This window comes from Entelurus aequoreus, linkage group LG16 (genome assembly GCF_033978785.1).
Source record: "Entelurus aequoreus isolate RoL-2023_Sb linkage group LG16, RoL_Eaeq_v1.1, whole genome shotgun sequence".
In the NCBI taxonomy this organism is placed as follows: Eukaryota; Metazoa; Chordata; class Actinopteri; order Syngnathiformes; family Syngnathidae; genus Entelurus; species Entelurus aequoreus.
The window spans coordinates 51,752,452-51,769,327 of NC_084746.1; the positions used below are offsets into that span (position 1 = coordinate 51,752,452).

Here is a 16,876-nt window from a genome sequence, read left to right on the forward strand (position 1 = left end):
CCGTTTCACCAATCAGATGCAGTCACTGGTGACGTTTGACTCCGTTTCACCAATCAAATGCAGTCACTGGTGACGTTTGACTCCGTTTCACCAATCAAATGCAGTCACTGGTGACGTTTGACTCCGTTTCACCAATCAAATGCAGTCACTGGTGACGTTTGACTCCGTTTCACCAATCAAATGCAGTCACTGGTGACGTTTGACTCCGTTTCACCAATCAAATACAGTCACTGGTGACGTTTGACTCCGTTTCACCAATCAAATGCAGTCACTGGTGACGTTTGACTCCGTTTCACCAATCAAATGCAGTCACTGGTGACGTTTGACTCCGTTTCACCAATCAAATGCAGTCACTGGTGACGTTTGACTCCGTTTCACCAATCAAATGCAGTCACTGGTGACGTTTGACTCCGTTTCACCAATCAAATGCAGTCACTGGTGACGTTTGACTCCGTTTCACCAATCAAATGCAGTCACTGGTGACGTTTGACTCCGTTTCACCAATCAAATGCAGTCACTGGTGACGGTTGACTCCGTTTCACCAATCAAATGCAGTCACTGGTGACGTTTGACTCCGTTTCACCAATCAAATGCAGTCACTGGTGACGTTTGACTCCGTTTCACCAATCAAATGCAGTCACTGGTGACGTTTGACTCAGTTTCACCAATCAAATGCAGTCACTGGTGACGTTTGACTCCGTTTCACCAATCAAACAGAGCCAGGCTGTCACATGATTAACAAGCTTGAGCTTACATGAACTCAACGTCAAATTTGAGGAAGCACATCACGGTAAGTAACCTTAGTAGATATTTTGGCTGTCACCGTAGGCTGATGTTAGCTTCCCTGCTATGAATCACTGTCAAATGTACATCGTGTGGGGACATTTATTAACGCACTGCAGCCTCATAGACACACACACACACACATACACAGTCGCACACACACACACACACACGCATGCATCGAAACACCAATCAGTGTGTTCCCAGGTGCAGCCCACACCTATCAGTTTATGGTTTGCGTAAAGGCTAACTTGTTATTTTCCTTTGTAATATCTGCCTACTAAACCTATGGTGCTGTTAAGTTATTGTGGCTCAATTTGCCTTAATTTTTTTTATGTTAATATATTATTATTTAATATATATTATTGTTTTAGTTGCTTAAGAGATATTCCTGGCTCTGAATTTGCTCATTGCTATTTTTATGTTTTTGTGCATTATTTGTTGCCGTCATCATTAAACGAACAGGTTACTCATCAGTTACTCAGTACTTGAGTAGTTTTTCACAACATACTTTTTACTTTTACTCAAGTAAATATTTGGGTGACTACTCCTTACTTTTACTTGAGTAATAAATCTCTAAAGTAACAGTACTCTTACTTGAGTACAATTTCTGGCGACTCTACCCACCTCTGGTCATCACACACTTCTTCCTTCCTTTGCTGCGTGAAGGCGGAGTCTGCAGTATATAAGTCGGTGAGTCAAAATAAAAATCTGTTGACGCCCTCAAAGGCTTCGCGAGGGCTTACGAAGCTGAAGAAGGATCCACCTTCAGGACCAATGTGGACCAAGGGTACCAAGACTATGTGTCAGAATAATTGTATCTAAGTTATCACAAAACGTGTTTCAATGAGTTCCCGGCGAGCAGACAAAAGCTGTCTTTGATCTTACCAATCAAAAGGCTTGTAAAACTCCACTGTGTAGGATGGTAAGCGACATGAAGGTGTCGGTTTCTTTGATGTATTGTAATCCACGGGAAGATTTTGTCTTGACCCGAGATCTACAAAGTGCAGAGGAAGCAGGGCCTGACCCCACTCCAGGCACCTTTTCTTTGAACTGTTTTGTAACCAAAGGCGACGGCTGTTTACGACCCCCCTCCCTTTAGAAACAGATGTTGCCATGTAATCAGGGAAAGTCCAAATAAAAGAAGAGGCGTACAATCTTTCGTTAGAGTGTGGTGGGACACCGTGCAAGGGTACAGGTCTACGCGTTTCTCCTCATTGAGCCAAATTTAATTCTGTCTCTGTTTAATTCCTTGCTTCTTTGTCTGTTGAGTAGATGTCATCAGTGTTTGAGCCTGACACTATGTCTCTGTTGGGTGGATCCAAGATGGACATCGGCAGGTGTTTTTATGACTTCAATGAGAAGAAGAGCAATCCGTGGAAAAAAACAATCCCAAAACCTATGGATGAAGTCCGGGACCCGGGATAAACGCTCTCGGCGGGTCACGACAGCTGCCAGGGCGGGTTGAAGAACTTGATGGCGTGGCTTTTGATCCACTTGGCGAACACAGACTTCTCCGTGATGAAGCGGTGCCCTCCGTAGGGGGCGCTCTCGTGAAGGAGGTACTCGGCGCACTCGTCCCTGCTGCCCGCCTCGTAGTAGTGGTAGGGGACGTTGCGATAGCCTTCCGTCCTGGTGGAAGGACAGACAGACAGACAGACAGACAGACAAACAGACGTTTAACGCTCGGTCTGAAGGCGCTTGTTCAAGATCCCATAGCAATGTATCCTATACCACAAGTAAAACATTTGGACCAGTGTTTTTCAACCTTTTTTGAGCCAAGGCACATTTTTTGCGTTGAAAAAAATCCGAAGGCACACCACCAGCAGACATCATTAAAAAACTAAACTCAGTTGACAGTAAAAAGTCGTTTTCGCAATTGTTGGATATGACTTTAAACCAGGGCTCACCAACCTTTTTGAAAGCAAGAGCTACTTCTTGGGTAGTGATTAATGCGAAGGGCTACCAGTTTGATACACACTTAAATAAATTGCCAGAAATAGCCAATTTGCTCAATTTACCTTTAACTCTATGTTATTATTAATAATTAATGATATTTACACTTAATTGAACGGTTTAAAAGAGGAGAAAACACGAAAAAAATGACAATTAAATTTTGAAACATGGTTTATCTTCAATTTCGACTCTTTAAAATTCAAAATTCAACCGAAAAAAAAGAAGAGAAAAACTAGCTAATTCGAATCTTTTTGAAAATATTAAAAACAATTTTTTTATGGAACATCATTAGTAATTTTTCCTGATTAAGATTAATTTTAGAATTTTGATGACATGTTTTAAATAGGTTAACATCCAATCTGCACTTTGTTAGAATATATAACAAATTGGACCAAGCTATATTTCTAACAAAGACAAATCATTATTTATTCTAGATTTTCCAGAACAACATTTTTTTTTTAAATTCAAAAGACTTTGAAATGAGATTAAAATTTGATTCTACAGATTTTCTAGATTTGCCAGAATAATTTTTTTGAATTTTAATCATAATAAGTTTGAAGAAATATTTCACAAATATTCTTCGTAGAAAAAACAGAAGCTAAAATGTAGAATTAAATTAAAATGTATTTATTATTCTTTACAATAAAAAAAATAAATTTACTTGAACATTGATTTAAATTGTCAGGAAAGAAGAGGAAGGAATTTAAAAGGTAAAAAGGTATATGTGTTTAAAAATCCTAAAATCATTTTTAAGGTTGTATTTTTTTCTCTAAAATTGTCTTTCTGAAAGTTATAAGAAGCAAAGTAAAAAAATTAATGAATTTATTTAAACAAGTGAAGACCAAGTCTTTAAAATATTTTCTTGGATTTCCAAATTCTATTTGAGTTTTGTCTCTCTTGGAATTAAAAATGTCGGGCAAAGCGAGACCAGCTTGCTAGTAAATAAATACAATTTAAAAAATAGAGGCAGCTCACTGGTAAGTGCTGCTATTTGAGCTATTTTTAGAACAGGCCAGCGGGCTACTCATCTGGTCCTTACGGGCTACCTGGTGCCCGCGGGCACCGCGTTGGAGACTGCTGCTTTAAACCATAACCAAGCATGCATCACTATAGCTCTTGTCTCAAAGTAGGTGTACTGTCACGACCTGTCACATCACACCCTGACTTATTTGGAGTTTATTGCTGTTTTCCTGTGTGTAGTGTTTTAGTTCTTGTCTTGCGCTCCTATTTTAATGTTTTTTTCTCTTTTTTTGGTATTTTCCTGTAGCAGTTTCATGTCTTCCTTTGAGCGATATTCCCCGCATCTACTTTGTTTTGGCAATCAAGAATATTTCAGTTGTTTTTATCCTTCTTTGTGGGGACATTGTTGATTGTCATGTCATGTTCGAATGTACATTGTGGACGCCATCTTTGCTCCACAGTAAGTCTTTGCTGTCGTCCAGCATTCTGTTTTTGTTTACTTTGTAGCCAGTTCAGTTTTAGTTTCGTTCTGCATAGCCTTCCCTATGCTTCAATTACTTTTCTTAGGGGCACTTACCTTTTGCTTGTTTTTGGCTTAAGCATTAGACACCTTTTTACCTGCACGCTGCATCCCGCTGTTCCCGACATCTACAAAGCAATTAGCTACCGGCTGCCACCTACTGATATGGAAGAGTATTACACGGTTACTCTGCCGAGCTCTAGACAGAACCGACACTCAACAACAACACATCATTTGCAGACTATAATTACTGCTTTGCAAAAAATATTTTTAACCCAAATAGGTGAAATTTAATAATCTCCCACGGCACAACAGAGTGTGGTTGAAAAACACTGATTTGGAGAACAAAAAGTTTTTTTTTTAAGATTTAGTACAAAGTTATCAGTCAATATTATTTTACACAGTTTGGTGAGTATATGGTATTAGTAAGTGGAAATGCATCTCATTTGTTAAATGTTTGTACAAGTTGAAAACGATTTAATTTGATTAAAATGTTCGTTAGCCTGTCAATGGGATTGTCCATTGTATGTTAGCATTAAGCTAGTAGCATGAGGGCCAACCTCTATCCTGTGAGCTTGTATTGCTTTTTTCAGTTTTTACCTAACTGTATTGTGGATTTGACATGATTCCATGACCCGTTATCGTTGTTTATTTTAAGATGCCTTCATTTTCTTTTATGAAGTTTTTCTCAGTGAATGAGCATGTGTATGCAAGGGGAGGGCTCATCTAACACGGGAAGCTAGGTACTAAAGCACAGGTGTCAAACTCAAGGCCCGGGGGCCCGCCACATCATTGTATGTGGCCCGCGAAAGCTTGGAAAAAATGGGTTTCAATAAAATACTTTTTTTTTTTAACTAAATGCATTCATTCTTTCAATTTTTACAAAAAAAAATGCATATTTTAAACTTAAATATTATCTGATCATGCCAATTATTCATTTTCATTCTTTTTTTATTTGTCTCCTTCATTGATGTGCATTTATGATCAATAGACAATTAAACTTTAACAACAAAACACATATTTACACACCTATGCTTGAGAAGGAACAGGATGAAGAAAATCTTATATTTCCTGCCCCCTTCAACATAATAAGTAGTTAATAGATAGCCCAGATTCACAAGCATACAAACCAAACAAATACATCCAAATATAATGAAAACAAACAAAAAACACACAAAAAAAACAATAAGTGCAAAAACTTCATGAAGTACAAAGCGAACAAAAAATAATATATACCTCACGGGATGATACAAAACAAATACAAAACCAGACAAAAAATAAGTAAAAGTAAAGCTGCAGGCAGCGATGGACGGGACCGACTTTGAGGGCTCATAAAATCCAAACCGGAGCAGTAATTAAAACTCTTTCATCAACTTTTAATCAGAAGGGTTCAATCTCTCTCCTGTGCTAATTTGAAGCCGACACGACAAACGCGCTCAGAGGAGATAATGTTTGAAAAAAGGTGACTGTTTTTACTCAACTTTTGTTTTGAAGGGGGAATTGCAAACTTCCTGTTGATTTTTGCTGGGGGTTGTCGGTGTATGAAATCTAGTTCTAAGTGAGACCTACATAGAGGTTTTTGTTTCATGTCTCTACGACATTCCTACTGGGAGTTAGAGGCAGTTTTGTCTGTGTTTTCTTCCTAGGGGGCGCTGGAGCACAATTTTGAGTTTTGGGGTTTGGTTTTTTGATTCGATCGCAATTTTTGCCAGTCCTGATGTGTGTGTCCAATTTGGTGAGTTTTGAAGCATGTTAAGGGGGTCAAATTACAGCTCAAAGAGGCGGCGGTATAATAATAAAACGCTAGAAATACAATAGGGTCCTCCGTCCCAAAGGGACTCTGTCCCTAATAATAAATATAAAGCAAAATGTCTTTGTATATTTTTTTCAACTGGAATATATTTCTACAATCTTTTATCTCATTGTAAAGATAATTCCATAGTGTAACCCCCACCACTGATATGCACATTTGTTTTAAAGTCATCCTTGAATACTGATGTTGGAAATGACCTTTTCTTCTATGCTCTTCATTCTCAGAAGTGATGACAAGCATTTTTTTGTAAATTTGCTAGTAATGTTTTACTTTTAGCCTTAAACATGACACATAATGTCTGTAACCTTACTAGCTCCTGTAATTTCAATAAACCAGAATTAACAAATAGTATGTTAGTGTGTTCTAGATAATCTGCTTTATGAATAATCCTTTGTGTAGTTGATACAATGCCTTTATGTTACTCTTATATGTGTTCCCCTCACTTCCACACAGTAGCTGATATATGGCAATATAAGTGCACAATACAATATGCGCATTGCCCTATAATCTAACACAGGGGTCACCAACCTTTTTGAAAGCAAGAGCTACTTCTTGGGTAGTGATTAATGCGAAGGGCTACCAGTTTGATACACACTTCAATAAATTGCCAGAAATAGCAAATTTGCTCAATTTACCTTTAACTCTGTTATTATTAATAATTAATGATATTTATCATTGTGGAAACACTGATCATCTTAATGATTTCTCACATTAAATATATATAGAAACAGATAAATATCAATATGCAACACTTTATTTTTATATTTTCTCTAAGTGCACATTTTTCAAATTGAACATTTTCAAATGATCACTTCTAAGACAGTCTTGTGAAATCACAATATCCCATTTTAACTAGCTAGCCACTAACATTTTTATAAGAAATCATGAATTACTTTGCACCATGTTTGTACAAATAATAACTCATGTAAAATAAAATAAAAATTAAAAAAAAAAAAATTTATGGAACATCATTAGTAATTTTTCCTGATTAAGATTAATTTTAGAATTTTGATGACATGTTTTAAATAGGTTAAAATCCAATCTGCACTTTGTTACAATATATAACAAATTGGACCAAGCTACATTTCTAACAAAGACAAATCATTATTTCTTCTAGATTTTCCAGAACAAAAATTTTAAAAGAAATTCAAAAGACTTTGAAATAATATTTTAATTTGATTCTACAGATTTTCTAGATTTGCCAGAATATTTTTTTTGAATTTTAATCATAATAAGTTTGAAGAAATATTTCACAAATATTCTTTGTCGAAAAAACAGAAGCTAAAATGAAGAATTAAATTACAATTTATTTATTATACTTTAAAAAATAAATTTACTTGAACATTGATTTAAATTGTCAGGAAAGAAGAGGAAGGAATTTAAAAGGTAAAAAGGTATATGTGTTTAAAAATCCTAAAATCATTTTTAAGGTTGTATTTTTTCTCTAAAACTGTCTTTCTGAAAGTTATAAGAAGCAAATTAAAAAAATAAATGAATTTATTTAAACAAGTGAAGACCAAGTCTTTAAAATATTTTCTTGGATTTTCAAATTCTATTTGAGTTTTGTCTCTCTTAGAATTAAAAATGTCGGGCAAAGCGAGACCAGCTTGCTAGTAAATAAATACAATTAAAAAAATAGAGGCAGCTCACTGGTAAGTGCTGCTATTTGAGCTATTTTTAGAACAGGCCAGCGGGCTACTCATCTGGTCCTTACGGGCTACCTGGTGCCCGCGGGCACCGCGTTGGTGACCCCTGATCTAACACATATTTTAGATTATATTATTATACACTGTATTGCAAAACTATTTTTGCGAGATAAAAACAAATTGTTAAATATCTGCTTGTCACCTTTGTTTATGATTTTAAAGCAAGTTGTACATAAAAAAATCAAATAATCAAATGCATATGCATTTCGATTAATCATGATTAATCACAGGTTATAACCTGCTTGCATAGTGTAAATTAACTTTTAAAAAGCGGCCCTCTGAAAGCAGCCATTACCGCGATGTGGCCCTCAATGAAAATGAGTTTGACACCCCTGTACTAAAGGTACCAGGTCATTGCATACAAACCCCGTTTCCATATGAGTTGGGAAATTGTGTTAGATGTAAATATAAACGGAATACAATGATTTGCAAATCCTTTTCAACCCACATTCAGTTGAATGCACTAACAAAGACAAGATATTTGATGTTCAAACTCATTTTTGCAAATAATAATTAACTTAGAATTTCATGGCTGCAACACGTGCCAAAGTAGTTGGGAAAGGGCATGTTCACCACTGTGTTACATGGCCTTTCCTTTTAACAACACTCAATAATCGATTGGGAACTGAGGAAACTAATTGTTGAAGCTTTGAAAGTGGAATTCTTTCCCATTCTTGTTTTATGTAGAGCTTCAGTCGTTCAACAGTCCGGGGGTCTCCGCTGTCGTATTTTACGCTTCATAATGCGCCACACATTTTCAATGGGAGACAGGTCTGGGGCCGTACTTATCAAGCTTCTTAGAATTACTCCTAAGAAGTCTGTTAAGAGTTGACTTAAGAGTAACTAAATTCTTCGCTGAAAGCTGCACTTAAAAGTTAGTTATCAAGCGTCTTACTCACACTTTCAGCGAAGTGTAGGACTGAATCTTAAGTGTCACACTCAGAGCTGAATTACGACATTACTATGTGCCGTAAACGCAATTTTAGGTGACGTCATTTCTGTGTCCATAGAAATGACCAATCACGGAAGGGAATCCCTTGTCTAAGAATAAAGAAATATCTTGGAAATATTTAAGTGGACAATGGGAGTGTATATTTTGACAATAAACTACAAAATAATACAAAACAAACTAGTCCCCGCCGGCACTCACGCTACCGCTCCCTCTCTTCTCTCGCCCACACACTCACTGACGTCACTCACCTCACGGCCACACACATACGCTACTCTCATAACATTTTCTTTCCAATTCATTAATTAGGCAACTAATTTGAAACTGGTGTGAGTGGCTCTATATATACTAGCCCACTGCAGACACATGCAGGAATCAACAAGGAATCGAAAAGTATTAAATCTGTGACAAAAATAATATCCGCTCCGTCTAAACGATACCGTTTGATCAGCTGCTCGTCATCAAAAAAAACCAAAACATTGTTCCGTTCCCTGAACGTTGGCGCACGTCTCTCTCGCCTCAGTGCCATCCCCTGCTGGCAACTCCTAACCACTTAAGACACCTCTGAAGGTCTCTTAAATATCGTGGAGAGTAGGAGTGATTCTTAGACTTAAGAACGTTGATAAAAAGCTTTTATTCTTAAGTTTGAGAGTAGGACTAAATTTCGCAAATTCTCAGGACTTAAGTGTAAAATGGCACTCTAAGAAGCTTGATAAGTACGGCCCCTGGACTGCAGGCGGGCCAGGAAAGTACCCGCACTCTTTGAGAAACGTTGTTCTTAAACTGTTTGACTATTTGCTCACGCAGTTGCGGACAAAGTGGTGAACCTTGCCCCATCCTTTCTTGTGAAAGACAGAGCATTTTTTGGGAATCTACTTTTATACCCAATCATGGCACCCACCTGTTCCCAATTTGCCTGCACACCTGTGGGATGTTCCAAATAAGCGTTTGATGAGCATTCCTCAACTTTATCAGTATTTATTGCCACCTTTCCCAACTTCTTTGTCACGTGTTGCTGCCATCAAATTCTAAAGTTAATGATTATTTGCAAAAAAAAACATCAAATATGTTGTCCTTGTAGCATATTCAACTGAATATGGGTTGAAAATGATTTGCAAATCATTGTATTCCGTTTGTATTTACACTACCGTTCCAAAGTTTGGGGTCACATGTAAATGTCCTTATTTTGGAAGGAAAAGCACTGTACTTTTCAATGAAGATAACTTTAAACTAGTCTTAACTTTAAAGAAATACACTCTATACATTGCTAATGTGGTAAATGACTATTCTAGCTGCAAATGTCTGCTTTTTGGTGCAATATCTACATAGGTGTATAGAGGCCCATTTCCAGCAACTATCACTCCAGTGTTCTAATGGTACAATGTGTTTGCTCATTGGCTCAGAAGGCTAATTGATGATTAGAAAACCCTTGTGCAATCATGTTCACACATCTGAAAACACTTTAGCTCGTTACAGAAGCTACAAAACTGACCTTCCTTTGAGCAGATTGACTTTCTGGAGCATCACATTTGTGGGCTCAATTAAACGCTCAAAATGGCCAGAAAAAGAGAACTTTCATCTGAAACTCGACAGTCTATTCTTGTTCTTAGAAATGAAGGCTATTCCACTAAATTGTTTGGGTGACCCCAAACTTTTGAACGGTAGTGTACATCTAACACAATTTCCCAAAAGTCATATGGAAACCGGGTTTGTATGTGCTACAAAGTCACAACGTAGCACTCCCTTTTCTTTCTGCCCTCAGTGTCCTCTTGGATAAAATGTGTCGAAACGGTTCCCGGACATTATCTTTTGTTAGCACGTTGTTGGCATACACTGAGGTCAGGTTCTACTTTGAAGTGGGAAAACAACCCGCCTAAAGTGGGTGTTGTTCGGTTTTAGTGGAAAAGGCAGAGTAGTTTTATTTGGAAAGTGGGCGGAGCCTTACTTGCAGTAGGTGTCGTTGATCATGCCGTAGACGTGGATCTCTTTGCACATGTCCATGGCCAGGATGAGCGTGAACCAGCCGGTGCTGAGGTACGAGCCCGACTGGATCCTGCACACACAAAAACGCACTTTGTTGACTCGACAACCTCTTTGCACAACACAATCAACAGCAAACGAGTTATACTAAAGGCGTTATTTTAGCAGTGTTTATTAATGTGACTAGTGACGTATAGTTTTGCTGACCTTATTCAGAGACAAAACATTAGAGACTGCTGCAGCAAAGTGTGACGCCAGGGACCTCTGGGACGAAGCAAACCCAAAGCCTGAGGACCCGCGTAGCACAATCACGTATTTATTCTTTATTTTGCCTCCCGCAAGGGTCGCGGAGGAACCGCAATTGACTTTTAATGACGCGAATGAGCAATGCAGCCGCATAAGCTTGCTGGAGCGTCTCTTGGTTCTACCAGAGGGCGATAAGAAGCACCATCATGCAGCAGACAATATGGAGAACGCTGCTGCTTCTTTCTGCACGGGTTGGGCAAATTCCAAATGGCTCATTTGGAGGAAGTAAGAAGGAAGGCGAGATTTGTTTAAGAAATACATTATATTGCCAAAAGTATTTGGCCACCTGCCTTTACTCACATGTGAACTTGAAGGGCCATCACATGGAATTGTCCAAAATGTTTTGGTATCCTGGAGCATTTAAAGTTCCTTTCACCTGAAAACATACTTGCCAACCCTCACGATTTTCCCGGGAGACTCCCGAATTTCAGTGCCCCTCCCGAAAATCTCCCGGGGCAACCATTCTCCCGAATTTCTCCCGATTTCCACACGGACAACAATATTGGGGGCGTGCCTTAAAGGCACTGCCTTCATCGTCCTCTACAACCTGTCGTCACGTCCGCTTTTCCTCCATGCAAACAGCGTGCCGGCCCATTCACATACCTGTAATATATGCAGCTTTTACACACAAGTGAATGCAAGGCATACTTGGTCAACAGCCATACAGGTCACACTGAGGGTGGACGTATAAACAACTTTAACACTGTTACAAATATGTGAACCCACACCAAACAAGAATGACAAACACATTTCGGGAGAACATCCGCACCGTAACACAACAGAACAAATACCCAGAACCCCTAGCAGCACTAACTCTTCCGGGACGCTACAATATACACCCCCGCTTCCACTAAAGTAGAGTAACCGTGTAATACTCTTCCATATCAGTAGGTGGCAGCCAGTAGTTAATTGCTTTGTAGATGTTGGAAACAGCGGGAGGCAGGGTGCAGGTAAAAAATATGTCTAATGCTTAAACCAAAAATAAACAAAAGGTGAGTGCCCCTAAGAAAAGGCATTGAAGCTTAAGGAAGGCTATGCAGAACAAATCTAAAACTGAACTGGCTACAAAGTAAACAAAAACAGAATGCTGGACGACGGCAAAGACTTACTGTGGAGCAAAGACAGAGTACATCCGAACATGACACGACAACAATTTACCCACAAAGAAGGATAAAAACAACTGAAATAGTCTTGATTGCTAAAACAGAGCAGGTGCGGGAAATATGGCTCAAAGGAAGACATGAAACTGCTACAGGAAAATACCACAAAAAAAGAGAAAAAGCCACCAAAATAGGAGCGCAAGACAAGAAGTAAAACAGGAAAACAGCAAAAAAGTCCAAATAAGTCAGGGTGTGATGTGACAGGTGGTGACAGTACACCTACTTTGAGACAAGAGCTATAGTGATGCATGCTTGGTTATGCTTTAAAGCAGGGGTCACCAACGCGGTGCCCGCGGGCACCAGGTAGCCCGTAAGGACCAGATGAGTAGCCCGCTGGCCTGTTCTAAAAATAGCTCAAATAGCAGCACTTACCAGTGAGCTGCCTCTATTTTTTAAATTTTATTTATTTACTAGCAAGCTGGTCTCGCTTTGCTCGACATTTTTAATTCTAAGAGAGACAAAACTCAAATAGAATTTGAAAATCCAAGAAAATATTTTAAAGACTTGGTCTTCACTTGTTTAAATAAATTCTTTTTTTTTTTTTTACTTTGCTTCTTATAACTTTTAGAAAGACAATTTTAGAGAAAAAATACAACCTTAAAAATGATTTTAGGATTTTTAAACACATATACCTTTTTACCTTTTAAATTCCTTCCTCTTCTTTCCTGACAATTTAAATCAATGTTCAAGTAATTTTTTTTTTTTTATTGTAAAGAATAATAAATACATTTTAATTTAATTCTTCATTTTAGCTTCTGTTTTTTCAACGAAGAATATTTGTGAAATATTTCTTCAAACTTATTATGATTAAAATTCAAAAAAAATATTCTGGCAAATCTAGAAAATCTGTAGAATCAAATTTAAATCTTATTTCAAAGTCTTTTGAATTTCTTTTAAAATTTTTGTTCTGGAAAATCTAGAAGAAATAATGATTTGTCTTTGTTAGAAATATAGCTTGGTCCAATTTGTTATATATTCTAACAAAGTGTAGATTGGATTTTAACCTATTTAAAACATGTCATCAAAATTCTAAAATTAATCTTAATCAGGAAAAATTACTAATGATGTTCCATAAATTCTTTTTTTAAGTTTTTCTCTTCTTTTTTTCGGTTGAATTTTGAATTTTAAAGAGTCGAAATTGAAGATAAACTATGTTTCAAAATTTAATTGTCTTTTTTTTTTCGTGTTTTCTCCTCTTTTAAACCGTTCAATTAAGTGTAAATATCATTAATTATTAATAATAACATAGAGTTAAAGGTAAATTGAGCAAATTGGCTATTTCTGGCAATTTATTGAAGTGTGTATCAAACTGGTAGCCCTTCGCATTAATCACTACCCAAGAAGTAGCTCTTGGTTTCAAAAAGGTTGGTGACTCCTGCTTTAAAGTCATATCCAACAATTGCGACAACGACTTTTTACTGTCAACTTGAGTTTCGTTTTTTTTATGATTTCTGCTGGTGGTGTGCCTCCGCATTTTTTCAACGCAAAAAAATGTACCTTGGCTCAAAAAAGGTTGAAAAACACTGGTGTAGAAAACATTATGATATTGTGTTCCCCGAAAGAGACTCAAAAACACTTCTTGTATTGCATTGCAAAGTGTACCTAATATTGTGGCCTGCAAGATGGAAAATGGAGCAAAATTGTTACATACTTCATGGCATTATTTTTGCGGGAGTGTGTTAAATGAGAGATAAACAGCCCAGCGGGGGCTCCATCGCCGATGTGCTGATTATTCTTTTAGTGTGTTTTTATGAACGGTGGTGTAGTCAGCCATTATAATCTGCTGCTGCTGACTGGGAGCGCTGACCCGCCCGGAGGAGTCGGGCTTAAAAAAAAATACAAAAAACAAGAAGCGAGTGGTGCTGGCTTTTTTTTTTTTTTTTTTGGTGTAAGAGATTTTAAAGCTAGGTAAGAAGCTTGTCGGGATTACTTTCGGTCTCAGTGAGCTGCAACTGTGCAGTCTGATACGCTTTACACACTAAATTTTACATTTTCACACCGTTAACAAAAGTCTACACACAGTAAACAAAACCACTGTGCAGATTTGCCTAATATTAGGCATAGACTATGCTTCACATTTTGTGCGAAATATTACACACGATGCTTTACACCAGGGGTCAGCAACCTTTTTGAAAGCAAGAGCTACTTCTTGGGTAGTGATTAATGCGAAGGGCTACCAGTTTGATACACACTTAAATAAATTGCCAGAAATAGCCAATTTGCTCAATTTACCTTTAACTCTATGTTATTATTAATAATTAATGATATTTACACTTAATTGAACGGTTTAAAAGAGGAGAAAACACGAAAAAAAATGACAATTAAATTTTGAAACATAGTTTATCTTCAATTTTGACTCTTTAAAATTCAAAATTCAACTGAAAAAAAGAAGAGAAAAACTAGCTAATTCGAATCTTTTTGAAAAAATTAAAAAAATAATTCATGGAACATTAGTAATTTTTCCTGATTAAGATTAATTCTAGAATTTTGATGACATTTTTTATATAGGTTAAAATCCAATCTACACTTTGTTAGAATAAATAACAAATTGGACCAAGCTATATTTCTAACAAAGACAAATCATTATTTCTTCTAGATTTTCCAGAACAAAAATTTTAAAAGAAATTCAAAAGACTTTAAAATAAGATTAAAATTTGATTCTACAGATTTTCTAGATTTGCCAGAATAATTTTTTTGAATTTTAATCATAATAAGTTTGAAGAAATATTTCACAAATATTCTTTGTCGAAAAAACAGAAGCTAAAATGAAGAATTAAATCAAAATGTATTTATTATTCTTTACAATTAAAAAAAAAATACTTGAACATTGTCAGAATTGTCAGGAAAGAAGAGGAAGGAATTTAAAAGGTAAAAAGGTATATGTGTTTAAAAATCCTAAAATCATTTTTAAGGTTGTATTTTTTCTCTAAAATTGTCTTTCTGAAAGTTATAAGAAGCAAAGTAAAAAAAATAATGAATTTATTTAAACAAGTGAAGACCAAGTCTTTAAATTATTTTCTTGGATTTTCAAATTCTATTTGAGTTTTGTCTCTCTTAGAATTAAAAATGTTGGGCAAAGCGAGACCAGCTTGCTAGTAAATAAATACAATTTAAAAAATAGAGGCAGCTCACTGGTAAGTGCTGCTATTTGAGCTATTTTTAGAACAGGCCGGCGGGCTACTCATCTGGTCCTTACGGGCTACTTGGTGCCCGCAGGCACCACGTTGGTGACCCCTGCTTTACGCACACCTTCCCATCTTGCACACATACAAGGATTGTGATACACACATTTTCACACTTTACACACACACTAGGATTGTAATAGACACATCTTTACACCTTACATAAAGATAAGGATTGTGAAGTTGAACACAATTGAATAAGGGTGTAACGGTACACAAAAATCTCGGTTCGGTACGTACCTCGGTTTAGAGGTCACGGTTCGGTTCATTTCCGGTACAGTAAGAAAACAACAAAATATACATTTTCTGGTTATTTATTTACCAAATTCGTAAATAATGGTTTTATCCTTTTAACATTGGGAACACTAAAATAATTCTGCCCAAATGTAGAAATAGCTCTGTGTGTGTGATGGATGTGAGCCACCACTAGGCTGATGAGTGCAACAGCAGGCAGTCATGAATGCTAAGCATAACAATAACATACATATACACACAGGGTGCATTGCCAGGGTTCATGCAGTCAACATATATCAAATAAAAACTAAATAAGATAAGGCTCAGAATGGTTTCTTAACAAAACCTTTCTACATATAAAGTGCAACATTAAACTGCTTCAAGTTGTTGCTCAGATTAAATAAAATGACAAAACTTTTCTTCTACATATAAAAAGTGCAACAATAAACAGTTTCAAGTCAACTCAGCCTCAGATTAACTCCCCCCCAGTAATTATAGTCTGCAAATGATGTGTTGTTGTTGAGTGTCGGTGCTGTCTAGAGCTCGGCAGAGTAACCGTGTAATACTCTTCCATATCAGTAGGTGGCAGCAGGTAGCTAATTGCTTTGTAGATGTCGGAAACAGCGGGAGGCAGGGTGCAGGTAAAAAATGTGTCTAATGCTTAAACCAAAAATAAACAAAAGGTGAGTGGCCCTAAGAAAAGGCATTGAAGCTTAAGGAAGGCTATGCAGAACAAAACTACAACTGAACTGGCTACAAAGTAAACAAAAACAGAATGCTGGACGACAGCAAAGACTTACTGTGGAGCAAAGACAAAGATAAGGATTATCATTTGGAGTTCAAATCATGATTTGCATTATTTTAACTCACTTTGTGGTAATCTGTAAATGTCCTTGCCTATTTCTATTGTCTGCACCTTGTTCACTCTCTCTCTCATCCACAGTATGGAGTGCAGCTGACGCAAGGCAGCAGCACACACCTGAGCTTGATTAGCAGCAGCCTATTTTAACTGACTGCTGACGGCCGGTGAGCGCCGGAACTTTGCCATTGCTACCAAACGGTTGGTCGTGCAAGAGGACTCACTAAGTCGCGAACCTTTCACCTCAGGTTGGCCCGTTTAATCCTAGCCTTGTCTAGCGTTTTATTTTGGTACCTTGTTTTATCACTTCTCTCATGAAGTATATTTTTCCTAGCCTTGTCTAGCGCCTTTAGTTTTGTGTTTTTATTTTACTCTCAGTAGTTTGTTACATGGTGTGTTGTGTTTTCCACCATCGCCATTGTTTTGTTTTTCTACCTTGTGCTTCCGCCAAATAAAGAGGAAGAACAA

At 37.1% G+C, this 16,876-nt stretch overlaps 1 protein-coding gene across 3 annotated transcripts in view; it reads right to left on the reverse strand.

Annotated features, from left to right (window-relative positions):
* Positions 1-16,876, reverse strand: part of st6galnac3 (ST6 (alpha-N-acetyl-neuraminyl-2,3-beta-galactosyl-1,3)-N-acetylgalactosaminide alpha-2,6-sialyltransferase 3) — a 97,119-nt gene that overhangs the window by 32,077 nt on the left and 48,166 nt on the right. The window contains exons 4-5 of one of the 3 annotated variants that reach the window (XR_009821411.1): positions 10,633-10,740; positions 1,411-2,415 (exon numbers count right to left, since the gene is read on the reverse strand). Coding sequence is in view for 2 of the 3 variants with exons in the window: in XM_062023280.1 (XP_061879264.1) it covers positions 2,226-2,415; positions 10,633-10,740 (298 nt within the window). In the remaining variant the exon portion in view is untranslated. Of the gene's footprint in view, positions 1-1,022; positions 2,416-10,632; positions 10,741-16,876 lie in introns of those variants that run through there. The other 2 variants (XM_062023280.1, XM_062023281.1) reach the window with 2 other exon arrangements.